Source organism: Cervus canadensis, chromosome 18, assembly GCF_019320065.1.
Source record: "Cervus canadensis isolate Bull #8, Minnesota chromosome 18, ASM1932006v1, whole genome shotgun sequence".
Classification (NCBI taxonomy): domain Eukaryota; kingdom Metazoa; phylum Chordata; class Mammalia; order Artiodactyla; family Cervidae; genus Cervus; species Cervus canadensis.
Window position 1 is genome coordinate 59,656,556 of NC_057403.1, and position 23,335 is coordinate 59,679,890.

A 23,335-nucleotide genomic window follows, 5' to 3' on the forward strand; every position below is an offset into this window, starting at 1 on the left:
ATGAGTTTGAGCAAGGTCCAGGAGTTGGTGATGGACAGGGAGGCCTGCCGTGCGTGCTGCAGTCCATGGGGTCACAGACAGTCGGACACGACTGAGTGACTGAACTGAACCCCCAGAACCACAGAAGGTGGCTTTATCTGAAAACTGGGTGTTGACAGAGGTGATCAAGCTGAAATTAGATTGTTAGCTCCAATCCACTGTGACAGGTGTCTCTATAAATTGGACATTTGAAGACAGAGACAGTCACACACGGAGGGAAGACGGTGTGAGGACACACGGGAGAGCCAGGCAGGGCATCACGTGAAGGTGGGGAAGAGATTGGAGTTAGGGTCTGCAGGCAGCCAAAGAGGCAAAGAAGGACCCTTCCCTAAAGGCTTCAGAGGGAACGCAGCCCTGCCGACACCTTCATTTCACACTGCAAGCCTCCAGAGCTCGGAAACGATTAATTCCTCTCCTCTGAGCCACCCAGGTTGTGGTCCTTTGTTCCGGCAGCCTGAGCAAATTAATCCGACAGTGGATGAAGTCAGAGCCCCAGGGCTGATTCACACTCCGGACAGTCTGTAGCCCTTGTGGGAAGCCTGGGGTGGACGGGTCGCATCGGGGCACAGAGTGCCGAGCGACGGTGCCGGGACGCACGGGCCGGGCACCCCTCACACCCGCGGTGCCCTTCCTGGTCCTGTCTCCCCCCGGCCACTGCTGCTGTGGCCAGCAGCTCCGTGCAGCCGTCGAGCCACTTGACACAAACGCAGCCGGACAGCCGGACACGGGGCCGGCTGCGGCGTGCACCCCCAGTCCTACTGCGGAGCATGGCATGCCCGCAGAAACCCGCCTGGGGGACACAGCTGCACACCCCGAAGGGCTGGGCGTTAACAGCGAGGCGCCGCTCCGGCCTGCTGGGCTGGGAGGGCGCTCCCCCGCGCCTGCAGGCTGGCAGCCCTGAGCGCGCCCCACAGACCCCCTCAGAAGGCCCCCGCGCTGTCTGCGCCACGACACGCCCTGCCCTGCTCGGCCCGCGTCCCTGTTTAAGCCTCCGTCCCACACCCATGCTCCCTGAGCACGTCCACAAACCACCTGCAAGTAAGACTCTGGCTCTGGTTCTGCTCTGAGGGGGAACCTAAGCTGAGACGAAAACCTCTTAAAACACTTTCAATACACGACACAAACCCACTAGCTTAGTTTTGATAAAACCTGACTCATTGCACACGTCTCCCCCCTCCCCCTGCCATTCTAACTGGCCGAACTCTGCTTCCCTATAGAACTCAGTCCACTGGTCCACCTCTTTCCCTTGAAGAAGACCGAGTCCACCTCTCTCCTGCAGGACTATCACAAGGACTAATTAACGCCAACCTCTTCTGCCACCAGCTAACCAACGGGCACTGTGAGGACGTGACTCGATTTGCCAGCCCGTGGCTTGTCCGGGCTCCAACCAGAAGTGAACACAATGTTCTAGGTGTGGTCTGATCACTGGCACTGTTTGCCTTTCTTGACCCCCAAAACCACGAAAGCTTCAGCCACCCAAATGCACAAGCAGGCTGTCTTGCCTCAGAGGCTTTACTGCTGGAGATGCTAAGGGCTACAAGGAACGTTGCCCGGTAGAAACTCCCAAGCAGCTGGAGGTAACAGAGATGCCCAAGGCCGGCTGAGGCTGAGAAGGCCCACCTTTACCACCGGCACCCCTCACTTGCTGCGGGGGCATTAAGCACTTCCACCCTGCTCCCCCAGCCTGAGCGCGTGGCCTGTGCAAGCCTGGTGATCGTCTAGGTCAGCAGGGGGATTACAGCTGAAGGCAGGCGGCCGTCAACTGACTACTCAGAGTGAGGGCCCCCAAGTGTACCCTCCTTCTGGACAACTGTCAGCGTGCGGCCCCCTGGAAGGCTGAGCTGAGCAAGGGATTTCCACTCCCTGGAGTGAGGCGCGCGCTCCCTGCGCTGCGCTTTCCTCTCCCACTCGGGTCTGTCGTCTGCAACGCTCACGTGCTACAGGAAAAGCTGAGGCTTGCGCTCGGTGGCTGTGGAACGAGAGAGGCCTCCCTTATTCTGTCTCTTCTGCTAAAAGCCTGGATGCGGTCCAAGCTGGGCGTGGGAAGCCAGGGCTTTGCAGAAATCCCTTCTGCAATCCACTGGCAGTTGCACCCGCTGCCCAAGGGCAGTCAGACAAAATCAGCAAGTATCTGTCAAACTCCCAAAGCGGGACAGAGACTGATGGGTGAAGGCATCCCGCAGCAGGTCGGTCGATGAATCTAAAACTTGAGTGGCTTTTCTTCCCTATTCCGTACAACAGTGCACCGGACATCAGCTCCTTTTTTAACCCCCAAGAAAACACCTAGCTTCCTCGGTGCTGGCGTCCACACGATCGCGCCCACTGTTGAGAAGTTAAGAAAAGAAACCTAAAACTGAGACCCAACAAGCAAAGGTAAGGAAACTCATGGTGGACACGACAAGGCGACAAACACCACGCTGGGCACCATCACTGCACCTCACTGCCCTCGAAACCACCAGGTTGGCGTCACACGCCCGCTTCACGGGCGAGGACAGGGTGCAGGGCTCAAGCGTTACCAAGTTGAAAAGCACAGAGGTTTTTTCCTATTTTTTTTTCTTTTTATTAAAAAAAAAAAAAAGCGTATCTAATTACCTAGGGAAGAGCGAGGGCTCACAATCCGAAACGAAACCAGGCAGTGGACAGGCGTGTACGCTGCGGTCCTGCTGTGCCCAGGCTTCGCCACTGTGGCCAGCTTCCCACTTCGCACACGTCTCTCTGGGTGCAGGGACCCCAGCTGTGTTCCTACCCCTGCCCTCACTGACCCCCCGCCCTGGCGGCCGGGGCAGCCGCGTGGTGGGACGTCCAGGAGGGAGCGCGGGGCCCACAAGCCCGCCTCTCCTCTCCTCCCGGGCCCTCTGTGCTGGCTGCGGGGGTGGGCTCTGCCCCCAGGGGTGGGGGAGCTCTGCCCTGCCTCTGAGGATCAGAAAGCCCACAGCCCCCCGGAGAGGCCGCACTCCCTTGCGTGAGCAGGATGAGGCGCCAGCCTTCTGGTCCCCACACGAGGGTCCTGCTTCTCTCTCAGGGCAGAACTTGGCAAAGGGGGGAAATACACCCTCTGCTGGGGCCTTCAAAGCCCCACACCTCTTTATGGGTGACCTGACCAATCTAAGCTCAAATTCCTCTCGTTTAGAGTAAGATGTTCTATGCACCTCAAGTCACCGTAATTTAAGAAGAGTGAGGCTGCACATTTCAAATCAGTGTGGAATTTATAAACAGATGGGGTATAACAGTACACTATTAGGTTCTGTCCTCTAGACCCAAAGTTCACAAGTCATATGATAAAGGCTCGCTCCAGTGAGGTCTTGGCTATTTGCGGTGTTTTCAAAACCAAATGTTTCTGTGTTTTTAACCTTCAATACTTGGTACGATAGAAGTGGTAATAATGTGCCACTTTATCTATGAAACGGAGTTCTGTATACCAATAAATTCTGGTTTAAAGAAATAAAAAAAAATTAAGTTGAGAGCCATGTGAAAACCAACACTGAAGTACACAATCAGGAGACAAACCCGAAACTCTTCTCACCACGTCCTGGGAGTTGCAGGAACCTGTGCCCATCTGAATCTATTCCACAAGCTAATCCTTTTTCTCAGCTCTGCATCATTCCTTGTTTCACTGTATCGCTGTAATTTTTAAAAAGCATAGGCATATCGTGAAATCCCATGCTTTGTAAAAGATTCCATTATAAGAGTAATCATTATTGAACCTTTTAGCCCAGATGTAATTTCTTACATGTTACAACAAGTTTGGCACACATTGTGAATTTCAGCCAAGGTTGATAAAGTTCAATAACTTGGCTAACCAACCATGTGTACTACTCATTATAGAAGTAATAAATAGATTCATCAAAATGGACATGAAAAAGCCATAAGAAAATCGGATCCCATTTCCAGCCTGACGCCATAAAAGCACCTCCTGGACTTTAATGTAATTTTATATATAGTTATCACACCTACTCATCATTCAATATCAAGCACGTATAAGCCAATCAGCTACCTGCATTTGCATGCTGGATAAATTCCAGTTACAGGGGCGAACTCTATTCTAGGGATCTTGAAAGTCACATGAACGCGCACACACACTTCAGTGTTCAACGTCTGTGTGTGAGTGCAAAGTCACTCAGTTGTGCCCGACGCTTTGCGACCCCATGGACTATAGGCCCTCAGGCTCCTCCGTCCATGGGATTCTTCAAGCAAGAATATTGAAGTGAGTTGCTGTTCCCTCCTCCACGGGATCTTCCCGACCCAGGGATCAAACCAACATCTACTGAGTCTCCTACATTGCAGACAGATTTTTTTTTTTTTGCCACTAAGCCATTGGGAAAACCCGTGTTCAACTCCTGAAAGATTTCATATCAAGTAGAAAGGGAAATCAGACAGAAACGCCTAGAAATGTCATTTTCCTTCCTATTATCTTTTTGGGTCAGTTTTAGCAGAAGTGGTTTAATTTTTATCCCCCAGTAATACTTTCAGTCTAATTATTCTTTTAGCCTCTTGATAATTGAAAAATTTAGTAGAAAGAAAAGAAAGCCTGATTTAGATCAATGTCATGGATGGAAGAAAGAGTCTCAGTTCACAGAACGAAGAGTCTCCTGTGATCCAACATACAGGAGTCGAGAGAGCTGGCCTCCAGAATCAGAACACAGTTAACAGAATTCCCTCTATGGGGTAAGAGAACCTGAGTGAGTTCCGAGCTCAAAGTCCAAGCTCTCCCTGCTGCCTTTCTCTCTCTTGTGCTTCCAAAGAGAAATGCGGAGACGACTTCAAGCATTCATGTTCAAGGAAACAAAAACCTTCCCTTCTCAGAGAGAAGTCCTCCCCAACACCTGGTCAGCACAGTGGAGCCGTCGGAGGCGGACGTGGAGAACTGGTGCTGACGAGCCAAATGCAGGGCAGGAGCTGCGTCGTTGAGGGCAGGCCGTGGACACGGCGGGGAGGAGGGGTGGGCCAACTGGGAGCAGCACTGAGACAGGCCCAGCACGCCGAGGACAACAGCGCCGAGACAGTCTATCGCGGCGTGCGCGGCACGGCGTGGGAAGCCGCCCCGCGGCACAGGGGTGAGCCCGGCGCTCTGCCCACCCAGAGGAGCGACGTGGAGGCTGGGGGCGGCTCACGAGGGTGGGGACATGCGCATACTCAGGGCTGGTTCAGGCTGCTGGGTGGCAGAAACCAATACAACATGGAAAAGCAATTATCTTCCAATTAAAAATTCTAAAAACTCAGGCTGCGTGCTGCCCTATCCTTGCTAATCCTCTGGTGGAAAAACAAGAGCGCCCGGAGGCGCGGCACCTCAGCTCCAGGAGGTGAGCCTGTGGAGAGAGTCTGCACCCTCCCCGCTCAGCAGGGCCTGTCTTCATCCCCGAGGACAGAGGAGCCCGCGGGGTCCACGCTGCAGGGCCCACATGCCCGCCCGGCCGGGATGCCTCAGCGTGCGGGCGACACCCTCCCCTTGCTCCGAGCCTCACTCTTGCCCTCTTCTCTCTCGCCGCACCCGCAGCACGCACACCAGACACTGCCTCTCCTTGCAGCTGAAGGCTTTCCTCTGGATTTTCTCTCTTGTACACACCAGCACAGCGGGATCAGCGTGTGACAACATTATAAATATCCTCATACCCTCCTGGTTCTTTTCACGTCTACCACGGGGGGGAAAAAAAACACAATCAAGCTTTCCAAAATCCGAGCTATGCTCCTCAAAACAAGGAAGATCGTCCCTACTATTAATTAAATAAGCAGCACCCACTCATCATGACCTTCCCCAAATACCGTGGAGCTGTTAACTCAGCCTAAGCAGGACATCACAACAGCACAGTGCTTTATTTTCTCGAAAAGTTGGCAACCGCCGGACTCTTCCAAGAGCTTAAATACCATAATGACAGATACTGATGTTCAGAAAGATTAAAGTAAAATATGAAACTAAACAGAGAACACAGAGATGAGCCAGAGACGGGCTCTGAATCACAGAAGAAAAAGAAAACTCTCACACCGATTGTCATGATGAGAAAAAGCTTACGGAAACTAAGGAAGAGGGCTTAATGGCTCCCCAAAGACTTAAGGGATGGGTAAAATTCAGCAGGCTAACATTACAAGCATTCTGTGCACAGAAAACAGTTTTTTCAACGTCCACATGATCGTTTATGGCAACGCCCAGAATTAAGAATATCAGTAAATTTCTAAGCAGAGATTTCAGAGAGCTATGCAGAAATGTCAGGAGGAGTGGAGAGTTTTCTATTATGGACTTTATTTAAAACAAAGCCAGCTTGCGAGCATGTTGACTCTAAGGTTCAGTACTAATATTTAAGCAAACAGCTGAGTCAACATGAACAGTGTTTGCTGTTCCTTACTTGTCACAGGAGTTGATTCTCCCCACTGATGCGGAAGAGCGCACACGTGCACACACACACACAAAGAACCATAAAATATAAAACCCAGCTTCCTGAAGCGAACAGTCAAGGAACGTGGAAGAAGGCACACAGAGCCCCCTAATACCCATGCAACGTGCACACAATCTGTTAGGTGAGCAGAAGCTAAACCTGCAGTCACTTGCTTCTACACGTGACAACTCTGTCCCTACCCTGTTCAACTCACTCCTGAGTGCACGCCTCTCTTATGTACGCCCGCGTCCCTCGCGTTAACCTCCTAGGACGTGCAGTGTAGAAGCTTTGGTAGTTCAGCTTCTACATTCCTATAAAGCCACTGGCATTTCTTCCTTGGGAGTTAGTTCGAAACTGTTCCACTTTCAGGTACTTCTCTGTGGACAGTTTAAACAGAACACATAATGATGACTGCTGTAGCCTTTGAACATTATTCACTTCTTCAGTCCAGACCGGACCAGCTTTACAGTCACTGAAACACGAAATCTGGAAGTCACTCCTGAAGACTGAGTGTGCCATCCAAAAATTTTCAGAAGCCTGAAATTCAGCTGATGTTTAAATTTTATATAATGGATAATAAAAAAAAAAATCTGCTTGGAGTTTGTAAACCCCAATACACCATCTGAAAATGTGACCACTTTCCCTGACGCCGCGACAAAATGTAAAATTCGAAGTCTGAGCAACGATTCTCCACCTCGTGGTCAAACACTGAGCTTTGCTGCTGCCACACCATTTGAGGAGCTGAGAAACTGAAAGAGGCAGAGAAGAACCGCGGCAACTGTAACCGCCCGCTGGTGTACCCTGTCAGATCAACACCAGCGTCAGCAGAGCTCCGCTATGCGGTCGGCGGCGTGCCGAAGGGAGGGCTGAGAGGTCCAGGGCCGAGTCCAAGCGCGGAGGCAAGCACAGAATCCAGCGACAGGACAGCCAGCCAGGACCGGGAGGGCAATCTGCCCGCCAGTGAAACGAGGAAGCCTGCCATTCAAACCAACCTCGAATTTTTAGCACATACCATCTGAGCGGTAGGCCGATCTGCTCAGACTATAAATACAAACATCAAAAGGCAGACAGACATTAAAAAAAAAAAAATGCTAACACAGCTGTACGCTTATTAGCACAAGGCAAGAAAAGGAAGTGTGGATTAATACAAATGACAGGTAAAAGCCATGGCACCCGACCACAGATCCAGGCTTTGTTCAAGCTAACGGTGACTTTTCGCTCACCCCGTACTTACTCGCAGGTTTTGCCTTCCTTCATAGTTACTCGGAAGAGGCCAAAGTGGAGATGAAGCTTAAGAGGAATCAGAGACTGCCAGGAAGACTTAAAGAGCATCAGTCAAGCCAGCGAACCTTGTCTTTCATTTACAAGAACATACCTGGTGATTCACTTGTAGACATCTCAAGAATTAAACAAAAAAGGCTTTAGTATCCTGTGCTTTTAAATACAGAGAATTATAGAAGTAATTAGAAACTACGTGTGTACATGTGTACAGGGAAATGTGTGGTTAAAAAAAAAAATTATCCCGTAAAGCAAACTGATGCAAACGTCCTCTAGAAACAGAAAGGTCAAGTAGCCAAGATTCTGGGTAGCCTCAGCTCTAAAGAGGCACGGGGCCTTGTCTGGCTCCGGGCTGAAGACCTGGCACCCAGCTCTCAGCCGTCAGTCTGCCGATTGCAGGAATGACGGAATCGAGGGCACAGCCGTGACAAGCTGGCACCTAGTTCTCAGCCGTCAGTGTTTGCTGAGAGCAAACCTGCCAGCCCGGTCTCCCGACACCAGGGCTCCAGGCTTGAGAGTCCATACAGACCAGGCGGGCAGCAGGACGCGCTCCCCGGAGACAGCCTGAGTGCAGTTCTGCTCGCAGGCCACACGGCCCACTGGGGCCTGCTCTTCTGATTTTTTTGAGAGTCAGAACTCAAAGATCTCTTGTTGTTTAGTTGCTAAGTCGTGTCCGACTGTTTGCCACCCCACGGACTCTAGCCCAGCGGGCTCCTCTGTCCATAGGCTTCCCCAGGCAAGAATACTGGAGTGGGTTGTCATTTCCTCCTCCAGGGGATCTTCCCGGCCCAGGGATCGAACCCACGTCTCCTGCATTGACAGGAGGATTCTTTACCACTGCGCCACCAGGGAAGCCCCAACTCAAGACTACTTTTAAGTTAACTCTCCTGATTTTAACCTGTTGGCAACTCATCTGAAACAAAACCAGCAAACAAAACCAGAAACAAAACCACAGGTCATTTCTGCGCAGACCAGACCAACTATCTGAGGCCAGATCCAGGCTCCAGCCCCCGGTGACCCCTCCGTCCCAGCTGGGAGGCTCCACCCGGGACCAGGCGGCTCCCAGAGAGGGCGCGCAGGTGGGGGAGGGGCCCCCTCCCCCAGTCACGTCACGTGGGTCGGAAGTCAGTCAGCAGCACTGCCGTGTTGGCAACATTTAGATGCCATCCTGTCCTGGACAGACTCAGACCGGAGGACAAGGGCAATCACAGGGCTGCTCCCAAACTCACAGCACCCAGGCACCTGGCCAGACACAGCCGAGGAAAAACCACCGCCCGGCACAAAGACCCCAGCAGGAAGGGGGGCAGAGGCGTGGGACAGGAGGCTCTGATGCTGCAGAAGAGTCCCTGCGGACGACCCACCGCCTTCTGTGGCACCTGAGGAGCGGCCCCCGAAGAGCCCACATCCGAGGCCCAGAGCCTGAGTCACCCTGCGGCAGAAGGGACTCTGCAGATGTGAGGACGACGGTCCAGAGATGGGGACGTCCTGCTGGTGCAGCTGGACCCCAGGTGATGAACGGTGTTGCTGTAAGAGGGAGATCTGTCTACAAGAGGAGAAGGGGATGCAGTGGGGAGTGACACATGTTCACGGTCAAGGAAAAGTCCACGGGCCAAGCCTCTCAACAAGCGAGGAGGGGACTTCCCTGGTGGCCCAGTGGTTAAGAACCCACCTGCCAACCCAGGGATGTTTCACGTGCCGCGGAGCAACTAGGCCCGTGCACCATGAGAATGGAGTGCTCCAGAGCCCATGCTCTGCACAAGAGAAGCCGCTGCGACAAGAGACCCGCGCTCCTCAACCAGAAAGGAGCCCCGCTCGCCGCAACCAGAGAAAGCTCCTGCGCAACACACAGACCCGGCGCAGCCAAAAATCACTTAAAATAAAAATTTTAAAGAATAAAACGGTGAGGAGGGGACGTCCCTGGTAGTCCAGTGGTTAAGACTCCATGCTTTCACTGCAGGGGGCACGGGTTCGGTCCCTGGTTAGGGAACTAAGATCCCCTGGCATGCCACATGGTGTGGCAAAAAAATAGAAAAAAAAAAAAGGTGAGAACAGAGGGTCTCCCGATGGGGGCCCTGCCAGATCACCTGACCTCAGCCAGCAAGACTGATTTCAGACTTCTGACCTCCAGGGCTGCAGGCGAGCAGGATGGTACTGTTTAACAGTTAACTTGTATGCGTGTGTGCCCTTGGGTAAGCGACAGGGTCCCATGATGACACGCAGACACCACAGGCTTCCGCTGTTCAAGCCCCTCCCTGGTCAGGCCAACGGGACCATGAAAGAGAAACACCAGGCAATCGGCCGTGGCCAGGCTCGGTACAGAAAGGCCCTCAGGCACAGAGATCCGCGGCTCCCAAGTCAGCTTTTTAGGCTGAAAGCAGGGTACCCTCTGCCAAAAACCTGACTCCGCTCCCTGACTGAGACGTCCCCCTGGATGCATCTGTTAACTCTGCACCTTATCATACACTCAAGCTGGTACAAGGACCTGGAATGGAAACTTCCTTTCCTGAGAAAGCTGTAACAGCATTTCTTTTTTTTTTTTTTTACCCCCGTAGTAATGCCACTTGGGGGGCTTCCCTAGTGGCTCAGAGGTTAAAGCATCTGCCTCCAATGCAGGAGAGCCGGGTTTGATCCCTGGGTTGGGAAGATCCCCTGGAGAAGGAAATGGTAACCCACTCCAGTATTCTTGCCACTTGGAAATACAGTGATCATATTTCAACTGATAGAAAGAAGTTTCTCAAACCCAGCTGCGGAGAGGCGACGCCACAGCCGCCCTCCTGTACGACGCGGCAGGCAGAAAAGTGGCAGGCAGTGAACAGACCTGAAACTGAAAGATGCGGAGAGTTTTGGGAGCCATCGGCCGCCACTGCACAATCTGCCCGTGTAGAAGAGATTGATTATTTTCATCCTCTGGCTTCGTGTGATCACCAGGAAAACAGCTTCCACAATGGAGGTGTTGCTGGCGAATTCACCGATGTTACACAAGCCAAGAACACCCCATCCTCGCTCGCCGTGATCCTCTGTCTTTGCTCAGCACTGTGAGCAGAGGTGCAGAAGGGCCGGGGAGGCTGCAGCCACAGCAACCGGAAAACACGCCGTCCAAGGCCCAGCAGCGCTTTCACCTACGGAAACTCGGCGTGGTGACAGCCTCCTCAGAGACGCCCTGCTGACCCCAGGCCTCTGCTCCCGAGGATCCGACTGGCATCACACAGCCTGTCAACCCTGGGTGGCACAGCCTCTCTCAAAGTCTCCTAGTCATCACCACCAAATCGAGGGTCCGAGACTCAGCAAAGGTACTTGACGTCTGGTTACCTTTCTGAACTCGGAGAAGATGCTCGCCAATACCTAACAAAAAAGGATCCACGCTGATGGGTTCTTCCATAGTTTCAAGTGAATGGGACAGCTAAGCTGGGCGTTTATACTTGATATTCCAGGCAGCCCTGTAAACCATCACAAACTCAAATGAACCAGAGCTCTGATGCTAGGCTTTTGGAATAAAGATGTTACTACGATGCACCCACTTAAGGTTTAATAGTTTTCCTTCCTTTTTTCCTCCCAAATTTCTTTTTTTTTTTTCTTCCGTGCCTGCAAGAAAAATAACCTCATCCTTCACTTGACTCTTTTTCCTGGATGCATCTACCATCTGACCTCCAAACAAAAAAAAATAACTCAAATGTTTCCCTTCATACCAAAGACAAGTAGATGCCTAAAACAGTTTATTGAAAAAGGTCATTTTAGGACAAACTTGCAGATATGACAGCAGCCTTTCGAGTATCCATGAACCAGGAAGCCAGGAAAATACCAAACTAATTTCAGTAACTTGATCACCCTGCCTCCCGTTACCGAAATGACTGCAGTTCATTAAGTGCCTGCAGTGTCGGGCAGACAATTCCCTGGGTATTCTGGGGTTCCCATCTTTAACAACTCTGCAAAGCAGAAAAGGTGTCCATGTCTCCCAGATGCAGAACCAGAGCTCAGAGAAGGAGAGGAACTGGGCCCAAGTCACTCAGACAGGACGTGGTCTAGGCCAGGTCTGGAAACTGGGTCACGTCGGCTTCCCGAGTCCCGAGCTCTTCCCTGGCACCCTGCTGCCTCTCCAGACAGAAACCGGCCACCTATCTGGGTTCCCCGACTGTCAGCAGAACTATTTTCAGCAGTGGTATGACTTCACCACACGGGAGCCAGGCTCATCAAATAAGGTAATGCATAGCAAGGCTCTGAAGAGGGGCTCCAGCCACGAAGAGACGATTTGGGGGGAGACCTGCAAAACCCAGAGGACCGGATGTGACCTGTGCATCATCATGGGACTCAAGCTCCACTGCAAGCTGACCAACCTTGAACTTACAGGGTGCCCCCATCCACTGCGAAGCAGGAGTGCCTGTGATGGGAGCTGTAGCCGGTGCGAGTGATGAGACACAGGCTTACAAGTTGTTAGCGAAGCCAGCTGGGGGCTGAGGCCAACTTCCTTCTCATGGATTGCCTCTGGGTCCCAACACTGAATGTGGAGTTACACAACAGATGCTTTGAGGTAAATTAACTTCTGAGACGAAGGGACGTTTTGAAAATTAAATTATGCCATGTGAATCAAGCAATCAATTAGCAATCAATACATATCCAACAGTTATGCCTGTAAAGATACTTCATAAAAGAATGCATACAGGGACCTCCCTGGCAGTCCAGGGGTTAAGAACCTGCCTTCAAATGCAGGGGACAAGGGTTGGATCCCTGGTCTGGGAACTGAGATCTCGAATGCCTCGGAGCAACCAAGTCCACACAGCGCCACTTCTGAGCCCCCGCGCTCCACAGGAGAAGCCACCGCGGGGAGAAGCCTGCGCGCCGCAACCAAGGAGCAGTCCCCACTCGCCACGACTACGGAAAAGCTTGCAAATGGCAAGACCCAGCACAGGCAAAACAAATAATAAAAGAATTAATTAAAATCATTAAAAAAAAAATACAAAAGGCCAAACATAGGAAAAGCTGATTAATCTAATCAGAGATGTGCAAATTTAAGTGATATTGTTTAAAAAAAGGCTAAATGCCAAAACTGACAAGGATGCAGAGCAAATGGGCGTTTAAATTGCTTCAAGCTTCCGGGGGTGTGGTTTGACAGAACAAATCAAGATTTTAAGTTTAGGAAACACATCCCCTGACTCAGCAATTCCACTTCCAGAGAATAAACCTATTGGAATAGTCACCAATGGGCAGAAACATTTAATTACAGAATGTTCATCTCCATTCCACAGCTATCCAAATGCTGAAATCCACCCAAATGTGCCACAGAGGGGAAACGGTTAGAACCATATAATGGCTATGCAACCCCTTATGATGCTGTAGAATATTCTATGGCAGCAAAAGGTCTTCATGACCACAGTTTAAACAGAAAAATCACAGAAGAAGCGAAGGAAAAAATGCTGGGAGTCAAACAGACTACATATTGACAGTGACTCTTGGTTGGTAAGGATTTGAGGTGGTTTTTTTTTTTCTTATCTGTATTTTTGTTTTCACTTATCTGCATTTTCTCAGTTTTCCATAAGGAGCACGTTTTATAACGATAACAAATAATTCTGGACCAGCACCTGGCACATGTTTGAGTTTGATAAATGCCAGCTCCTGTCCCCCGAGATGCTTTCCCCAAGCTAACTTTACAGTGACAGCAAACGGGAGTTCTTCTGACCGAGAAACTATCCGAGTACTAACCCATGATCATCCAGCAGTCCCGAGATCTCAGGTCTCCACCCTCCCTTCAGACACCACACTGGCACACAGCCTGGCACAGAGCGGACTCTGGTAGATCTTTAAGGTACACTTGTTGACTTCAGATAGACTGGATAAGCTGCTGGGGAAGAGCGTGGGCAGGACTCAGCCCTGTTCCTCTGAGGAAGGGAGCAGCAAGGGGAAGAGGGCCCCAGGCACGGACTCGGACGTTCTCTGCTCTGGTTTTGCAGGTACCCATGGCTCAGGAGCTGTGTGACCTTGGGCGGGTTACCTGACCTCTCTTGGCTTTCAGCCAGACACAAGTTCAGGACAGCTTGTGAGCACTGCAATGAGAATTTTAAATAAGACAAGGGGTACAGAACATCTGCAAATTCTAAAGAGCTGTTGATGTAAGACAAAAGGACAGCGATCAGTCAACACTAAACTGGAATAACAAAGCACCCTTCAGAAGTGAGGGTGGAAATGAAACAGTCTTGTTTCTTTTCACTTCAGTTTCCGTGCAACCACACCAGAAACCTCCCTGATTGGGAACTCTGTCCCTCTTTCCAGCAGATCATCTGTTCCTGTGAGAGGCCTGGTTCCACCCGCCCTGTCGGCCCTCCCAGCCTGCGGAGGCAGGAGTATTACAAGCACCGGGAAGACTGCCTCCCCCGTCTCACACATCAGCGCCCGCACCCACCCCACACCTCTGCGCCTCGCTGGAGCACGCTGTCTCAGTCATCCTCTCGGGCTCTAGAGAGGAGAGCCTGCTTTGGTTTCAGTGACAGCACTGTCTCACTGAGGCTTCTAACAAGAAGGATCCCGAGAACCAAGCAGCACAGCCTGGTAAACACGTAACACTTCAGAGCCCATCCCTGTCACACAACTCGTTAGATAAATAGAGGGACGCTTCCCGTTCAGTTCATCTACAGGGCGCCGTGCAAACACTGACCCTTCAAGAAACACAGTGTTGCTTGCTTACTAAGCCGAAGGAAGAATCAGAAATTCAGGCAAGAACCTCTTAAGTTTCTGGAATTTGCTTTTTCATCAATCTATGGACTTAAGAGATCTTTGCATGAAGGCCCTTCTTCTACTGACTGCCCTGTCCCCCCCAGAAGTTACTCTGGAAAAGGCTGAGGACTTGGATCTGGGTGGGGGTGAGTGTGTGTCACTGCAGAGAATGAAGAACAAACGCGGCATCATCCTGCATCACCCTAAACAAGCAATGGTCAAGGGGGTTCCGACAGCCAGCAGGCCTTTCATCGTCAAGTCTGGAATGATTCCCACAACAGCCACAGAGTTTTAACCATTTTTACGGAACAGACAATGAAAGCATCTGTAAAGCAATGAGCAGAACATTTTAAGACTGGTGAAGGAGTTTCACACCATTACAAGTATATTCGCAATGCTTGCTGGCTCTTTTCATTTTGGAGAGAGAAAAAGGTTGCTGAGAGAGAGAACAGAAATAAAAGCATGTAATATGGTGTATTCATTTTGTCCCCGTTTAAAATTTGAAAATAAGTAGTTTCATAAAGCCAAAAGGATTTTCTCTTCTGGGTCAAATTTCTGTTTGAAAGCTGAAGCATACAATTAATGGGTTGCCTCCAACTTCGGGTTACAGAGCCAAAATAAAAACTACCATCCTTAAGATCTTGTACGTGAAGATACAGGCCGTCTGCTTCATATTAAGTATTTGGTTTAACGTGGCCTCTCTTAGTTAAGAAACATATACTAAGCCCAAAAGGACACATTTTCTTTCTACTGCAAAAACGTATCATTACTAAGCAATCTAATTACAATAAATTATATAACACTGAGTAGGCTGGGGGAGAGAGGCAGAGAAATTCTATATTGTTAGAAAAAACTAAGATCACCAAGGCCTTCTAAATGAACCTTAAACAGCGGTATTAGAATTTAAATATTACAATTTCCACTTATAAATTAAAAAACCACATTATTGATAGGCCAGCACACTCAAAACCAATAATGTCATGAGAACACATGCCCTTGTGTAATCTGGCAGAATGGGCTGCTCCCTGAGCACAATGGGCCTTTTTACTAAATGGATCTCTTCATCCTTGGAATTTCATACCAGGAAAAAAGGGGGAGACGAGAGGAAGGGGTGAGAAAGAGAAACAAGCCTGACACTAGTAACAGTCTTCAGTGTGAACTGTTTCACCAGGAAGCACAAGCCCTGAAAGGTATGTTAGAAAAGCAAAAGGCATTATTTAACAAAAATGAAAGCAAGACCCCGCTGAGAGGAAGGAAACTGGACTGAGACGCTACTGCTTTTGTTTAACTGTATCAAAGGGCAACAGCGCCCTCTAGTGGAGAGAAAATATAAACCTATAGGAAGACATTTCTCTTCTAGGTAATTCACGCAAAATACACAGAACCCTTTCTTTCCTCACAACTGCTATGTACTATGCAAAAGCAAAAAATCAAATATTTTATATTGGGGGTTAAGTGAAATAACTGACAAGTTTTCAAACTTGATAAAATACTTGTAATCTCAATTAGGGTGGAACTATTTTTAAATACTTCTTTTTAAGTGATGATTTTAAACCATTTTGGCAATGAATAGCAGCTTGTATGAACCTCGTTTTTTATGTTTATTTATAACAAATAAATTAAAATCTCAACATACATGCAAGTATGAAATTCAATTGACCTCATCTGACAAAAAATTTTTAGTTGAATCTACTGAGGCACATATATCATTTACATACTATCTATTGCATACATTTTTAAATAAGCTTTTAAATATGATTACCAAATTATGAGATGAGGCTCATTAGGATATTTCAGTTGACCTCTTCATTAAGATATATGGCTTCTCAAATATTCTGATCATGTGATTCCCATGTATATTCAATGTCTAAGAATATTTAAATGTAAAAAAGTTTCTTTAATTCAGAAGTACTAATTCTCAATTTTTACATAATATTATTCAAGGACTTCTTTCAATACTGTCAAAAATCTCAATAGTTTCTCGGAATAACTGCCAAATCATTTCACTTACATGGGTGTATTTGATCATAAAAGAGAGATAGTCACAAATGTTTTTCATTTAAAATGGGGGTCTGAATTCCCAAAAGATCATTTAGATTACTTCAAAAAATTCCCCTCCACTTAATAAGCACCAGGTTCTTAAAAAGAAGATAAATGTCACGATCCCACTAGTTTAAATCTTGTTGACAACCAGAAAGGAGACTGTAATCCGGCATTTCAAGATCCCAAGTGTAATGATCCCATATGAGGGAGTTTTAACCAAGAAAACGACTCCAAGGCACCCTCTTGGCCTTGAACGTATGGGATCTTTTGGAATAACTGGGACGGGGGGAGTCAATGGTGTGATTTAGGCCAGAAGGCAAAATTTAGTTACACTAGGTGTAGAAATGAATAACAAAGATCTGAGGGTGGAGTGGAAGGGATTCTGGTGGGTTGAAAACCTTCAGGATGAATACACTTTTCCACACGAAGAAAAGCACTCTTCTAGTATCACCGTACAATTGGTAGAATTTACGCCAGAGATGAATTCATCGTGGTGATGATTTGTAGATAAAAGAATACAGTGAGTACACTTCACACTGGAATTTCAACACATGATTTTGGAACAGGACCCCAAGCTCTAAAACACAGGCTCTCTAACCAAAACAACCAGTTTCAACATTCAACTCCAGCACTCTGTGATTCCAGGCTGGAAATCTGATACCTCCATTTTGTTTCAAGAACAAATTTGGGGTTGACTTTGATAGTGTGAACATACATCTTTTTTTCATATCTCAAAGTATATAAATTTTGGTATATAAGTATGCACACAAATATACACACATTATTAGAATTCTTGTAATAAACCTTAAGGAGATTTATCATATATAACATAAACATCAATAGAAAATGGACATGTTGGTCCTAAAATACATTTTACTGGCATATACTGAGGTGGCCAGCTTGTATTTGTTCAGGGGGAAAAAAACAGTTTTGTTCTTGTTAATGGGCCCTCTGACTCAAAAATCAAAAGCAGGCCAGGCTATTCCAGATCTCAAGTCACAACATTTGAGACAGCCCAGCGTTATCAAGGTCAAAGAAATGTTTCACCCTGACTACACTCCAAAAGGGATTTAAAAATCAAATTTTAACCACTGCCGGTTTTAAGACTGGAAGTTGGGGGTTTCCCTGGTGGCTCAGGGGCAAAGAATCCGCCTGCCAGAGCAGGAGGCAGACTCGATTCTTGATCCGGGAAGATCCCACGTGCCGTGGAGCAACGAAGCCTACAGCCACAGTTCTCAGCCTGTGCTCCAGAGCCCCAAAGCCACAACGGCTGGGCCCAGGGGTCTAGAGCCCATGCTCTGCGACAAGAGAAGCCACCACAATGAGGAGCCATGCACCCCAGCTAGGGAAAGCCCGCAGAGCAATCAAGAACCAGTACAGCCAAGACGAAACAAAGCTTTAAGAAGCTGGAAGTCGGGAAGAAAGTTTCCTCATCATCGCCAGTGCACAGCAGACTGAAAATAGCGAAGCTGCGTGCACACCCTCGTCAACAGTTCTCCAGTGGCTGTGACAGAAGCTGGAACTCTCTCCTCAGGTGCCGTGATGATAACTCTGCCCCCTGCAACCATCCGCACGACTTCCAACCAACGTGCCTGCTCACAGGAGACAGCACGCAGGGCAGGCACAGCCCCACGCGTTGGCAGCCCCGCGCTGGAAGGGTCTGGCCTTTGAGGAGCACGGGCAGCCCTCAGGTGCGAGAAGGCAGCAGTCTGCACTGAGCTATTGACAGGCAGGGGCCAACAACCAGCTCGATCAAAAGGCCTGAGTCCCAGGAAGCAGCTATGGGATCTTCCACAATGGGAGACCCCCAGTCTCTGAAACCCCCTCTCCTGGGACTTGGCGGGAGACTCCGTCTGTGTTGAACCATCACCGTGCTGAAGCCACTTCCATTCATTTCTTTTACCAGATCGGTTCCGTCGCACCACGGACTCCAGGGAGCTACGGACGCCTGCTCCTTCCTGGCCAGCGCTACACGGAGCACAAACAGAAACGACCTCCCGCCTCGTCTCTCTGGGTCAGCGGGCAGAGCCAGGCTCCGGCCGCAGGGTCTGTGAGCAGCAGCTCTGGTGCACGGGGGGACTGGCCCGGACACTGACGTGCTGAGCTCCAGACAGCGGTCCACAGCCACAGTGCTCCATCTACAAACGCCTCCGGGTTCAGATCGTGCTCAGACAAAGCTCGAGGGGACAAGAAGGCGAGTTCCAGAGGAGGTGACGTCCCAAGACTTGCAGCTCCCTAGAGCCAGGGGAGAGGGCACTGGTGGGGCTTCCCCAGGAGACACGTGGGATGCTATCATCACCCTCCTATGGCCAGGGCCTGGGTCCCCAGAGGACAAGTCCAACAGAGCAGTGTCCCGTCAGGAATTCAACCAAACCATCACGGGAAAACACCGAATCTGTAAACCAACGTTTATAAAGCTGATCAGGTTACCTATGTTTTCAGCTGTGGAGTCACCACTCTCAAAATAAAGGCTGGTATGCTTTGTGACAGCCACCTCTGCTCCCAAGAGCACAGACGTCCAAGAGGCTGAAGACTGGGCAGTTCCCACATGGGTCACGGGCCCCCCTGAGGGGCAAGGGCAGGCCAGCACCAGCCAAGCTCCCACAGAAGGTGGGTCCTGAGTGCCCAGGAGTGGTGGAACAAAGACGCCCAGGTCGCGCTCTCTCCATGGCTCCGTGTGAAGGGGCAGAAACAGAGGTGATAGCAAGGTCTAAACTGGCGTGTCTCACAGTTCAGGAGAAGGGAGGGCTGCCCCTGAAGGCACCACCTCCCAGGGCAGGGACACTGCATGGCCGCGGCACAGGATAGCAACGCCGCCTTGGAGACGACTGCAAAGCCACGGGCCTGCCTTCAGCTCTTCTCTTTTAAGCCTGCTGGTGGGGCCGCAGTGTGACAGTTACTCGCAAGGATCTTCGGTCCAGTGTTATTTCACAAAATTAAGGAAACAAATCTCAGGAACTCCCCCAGACTTGGGCTTCTCAAGGGTGGAGGGGCCCCAGGGTGAGGAGGCAGAGCTGAAGGCAACTGAGGTCAGAGCTGGGGACAGGGGGGCAGCGTGGCGCCCTGAGACCCTCCCCACCTCCCTCCCAGCCTGAGCGCAACCACTCGCCACCACATGCTACCGGACCACAGGCACCCCTGTGCAGGGTTCACAAGACAACTGAAGAACAGGGACAGGGAAAAGTCAGAGCTGTGAAGAGCCAGAGTCCCCTCCGAGAGGCCCGAGGTCTGCTCTGACCAGTAGCATGCTTCTTCCCCACGCTCCAGAACCTCCTCCTCCCTTCCGACCACGATTCGATACCCCACCACACGGAGCTCTCCATACATTCCGGTCCAACCCCTTTGGTCCTGTATCACGGCTTCCCAGGTGGCTCAGTGGTAAAGAATCTGCCTGCCAAGCAGGAGACATGGGTTCGATCCCTGGGTCGGGAAGATGCCCTGAAGAAGGAAACTTCAGGGGAAGGATCCACTCCAGTATTCTTGCCTGGGAAATCCTTCAGACAGAGGATCCTAGCGGGCTACAGTCCATGGGGTCTAAGAAGAGCCCGAAACAACCTAGCAACTAAGTAACAACAGCCACGTCACAAGCCTCCTGTGGCAAGCAGACTGTCAGCAGGGCTTCCCCCAGACGCGAAGGTGTGCCACGTGTCAGACAGAGCCAAGTTTGACCACTTACACACAGACCATCAGGAGTCACGCCTTACTAACGAAGGGAAAAACTGTCCAGCCACAAGATTAAGGGAATGAGATCTTTTGGTTACTTCTCTGGGTAACTGAGTGTTACACAGATTTGACTTAAGTCCTTATTTTTTTCTTAATTATTCTACGCTGTCTTAGTCCACACCCTCACAAAGAGTGGTCAACACAATCAACACGACACAGTGTTTCTTGGATAACTGAGGGTCTAGCAATTATTTTTAATATAGCATCATCAATTTTTTCTATCGATGACAAATATGTAGAATTGATGCCAATGTGATTCAGAAAATTGGACTGAACACATTCTCAGTCCAAGATGAGGTCCGAGAGTTGATTTTTAAATAAGTCCCTTTCAATTAAAAAAAAAAAAGTTTCCATTTGCTTCTTTGTCTTAATAGACATGTGATAGTCAAAAGTTCTGCTCTGAGGCGTCCCTGGTTAAGAGTTGGCCCCGGAACGCAGGGAACACCTACTTGATGCCTGGTCCAGGAAGACCCCACCTGCCATAGAGTAACTGAGCCCACACGAAACTCCTGACAATGCCACAGAGCCGGTACTTCACGAGAAGTGCTGCAGCGAGAGGCCAGCACACCGCAAGGAAGCACGGCCCCTGCTCATCACAGCCAGAGACAGCCTCGCGCATGCAGCAGCAAAGACCCAGGGCAACCAAAAAGCAACTGAACGAATAAATAAAACTATAAATTAAAGGAGGATGTCCAGTCTTATTTCAAAAGGAAAAAAAAAAAAAGTTCTGCTCTGGGACTGTAGCTTGTTAGATTTTTTGACCCTGCACTCTGAAACAACTGAAGCTCTAAGAAAATGTCACCACCTGGACTTGCCCTGATGATACCAGGAAATGTTTCTGCGAGTTCAAGAAGGGGTCACCAAAAATTATGGAAGCTGGAGAGAGAAGACCTGGAGAGGCACAGAAGGCTGAGGACCCAGAGCTGGTCAGAGAGGCGGCTGGGAGGAGGCAGGGCGGGAAGGGGCTGGGGCTGCGCAGGGTCTAAGGACAGAGAGCCTGCCAGAAGACAGCGGAGCACAGTTCCACGTCCTGCTCCTGTAAGCTAACCTGAGGCTGCACGTCCTCACTCGGGGCAGCGGCTCCTACAGACTCAGACGCTCACGTCACCGGACCCAAGGGAGACGAGATCACGTGGGGGGTGATGGCGGGGCCATCTGTGCGGCCGCGGTTTCTCTTCCAGCCTGTGACATCCCCGGGAGCCCTGCCCTCGTGACGGTCACGGTGGGGCAACACGGGCCACCGAGAGGTCAAGACAAGGACGGATTCTGCCACTCTGCAGAGAAACAAGATCCTGCTTTCCAAGGAAAGGGATGTTCTCGGCGACCAGTGGCCACCCGCTGTGCCCTGTCCCACAAGCACCACACACTGCAGCTTCCGAGAGCCTGCTACCAACCAACGTCAGGCTCAAGGGACCAGGTGACTGGACTGTGTCTGCACAGCACGCAGACCATGTCAGAAAATCCCAAACAGAGCCTGCCGCCTCTCTTAAGAACCAAAATAACCACTGTCTCCTATGACTGCAGCATTTGGAGAATCCAGGGTCAGCCCCTCCGTGGCCTTCCTTCCGTGGAAACGCCGGGACCAAAAAAGCACCCGGGACTTTAATGACCCGAAGGCTGAAGAGCCTACAAGTATCTTTTAAATCAGAGAATCACTGAACAAAACTTCCCCCGGCCAGAGTGGATCTCATCATGCACGCAACAGAACAGCAGCAACCATCACGACTGCCGGCGGACACCCACCGATCCCCGAGTTCGCCCCAGTCACCACGACCACTTTGCCGCTGAGGTCTCTGCCCTGGAGGATCTCCATGGCCGTGGTGCTGCCATCGTATCTCTGTCTGGTGGTCGGCTTCGTGGGATTGTCGTCCACGGTGAATGCCAGTCTTGGGTCCAAGTAGGTGGTTCTTTTGTTTATGTGGCTGCAGAGGAGAGGAGAAAGCAGTGAACCCATAGCAGTGGACGGAGGCGTTTATGACCACAGGACAATCCTCCGGTTTAGGCTAGGCAAACTCCGTTTTTCAGGGACTAGAAAGGCTCTTTCTTAACCCTGGAAAGACCTGGGGTCTGTTTGATCTATGTCCTGGGCTCCAGAAGGAATAACATCCTGCCTAGGAAGATAGGCATCCAAGCTTTTTCTTTGGAACTGCCTGTAAAAGAGGTTGTAATGTACAATAAGCGCTGCCTTGTATCCTCAGGTCTCAAAAACACACCAGGCTTGGGGCTCTTTAATTAAGTCATGCAAACGTGGCTATAAGATCTGCCGGTCACTCTTGTCAGCAGATTTCAGTTAAATCTCTTATATTCAAGGGCCTAAGCACTTTGGCCACCTCATGCGAAGAGCTGACTCATTGGAGAAGACCCTGATGCTGGGAGGGATTGGGGGAAGGAGGAAAAGGGGACGACAGAGGATGAGATGACTGGATGGCATCACCGACTTGATGAACATGGGTTTGAGTAAACTCCGGGAGTTGGTGATGGACAGGGAGGCCTGGCATGCTGAGATTCATGGGGTCGCAAAGAGTCGGACACGACTGAGCGACTGAACTGAACTGAAGAAGATTCTGAGTAGGAAACTCAAAATTGCAAAAATAAATATGAAAGTGATCAACTACTAAAATTTCTAAACATTTTCATTTTAAGACTATACCCGCACATTCTAATTTTGATTTGGAGCAGATCTAAATCTTGTAGAAACAACAATTAAATATATCGATACTGTAAACAATGTATTAAAACACACTGGTACATCCTATTCATACAGAAAGACTGGTTGCTCCCACTGAATAGGATTTGCTTTACACATTTTAAATGTAACCTTGGGATTCGAGGTACGCCTCAATGTATCTTGAAAGCTATGACGAACTCTCCAGAAAGAAAGATTTCACGACTGAAAATGTATTTGTGGGAGTTCCCTGGCGGCCCAGTGGCTAGGACCCAGGGCTTTTACTGCCCTGGCCTGGGTTTTGATCCCTGGTCTGGAAACTAAGATCCCAAAAGCCTTGCAGTGCAGCGAAAAAATATATATATAGGTTGAAAAAATGTACCTGTAATGTGTATGTAAAACTAAATAGATTAAAAATCTATACTCGTCACCCCATAAACACTAAGAGCCGAGAATAACCCGACTTCCATTTGACTTTTAACCACAGTTGCCAGGTAAGCATCCTGACTCCAGCCAT

At 49.8% G+C, this 23,335-nt stretch overlaps 1 protein-coding gene across 16 annotated transcripts in view; it reads right to left on the reverse strand.

Moving 5' to 3' along the window:
* WWOX (WW domain containing oxidoreductase) overlaps window positions 1-23,335 on the reverse strand; it is an 886,111-nt gene that overhangs the window by 853,681 nt on the left and 9,095 nt on the right. For all 16 annotated transcript variants that reach the window (XM_043436487.1, XM_043436488.1, XM_043436495.1 and 13 more), the window contains exon 4: window positions 21,897-22,075. In XM_043436487.1, the coding sequence (XP_043292422.1) occupies window positions 21,897-22,075 (179 nt within the window). The remainder of the gene's footprint in view (window positions 1-21,896; window positions 22,076-23,335) is intronic.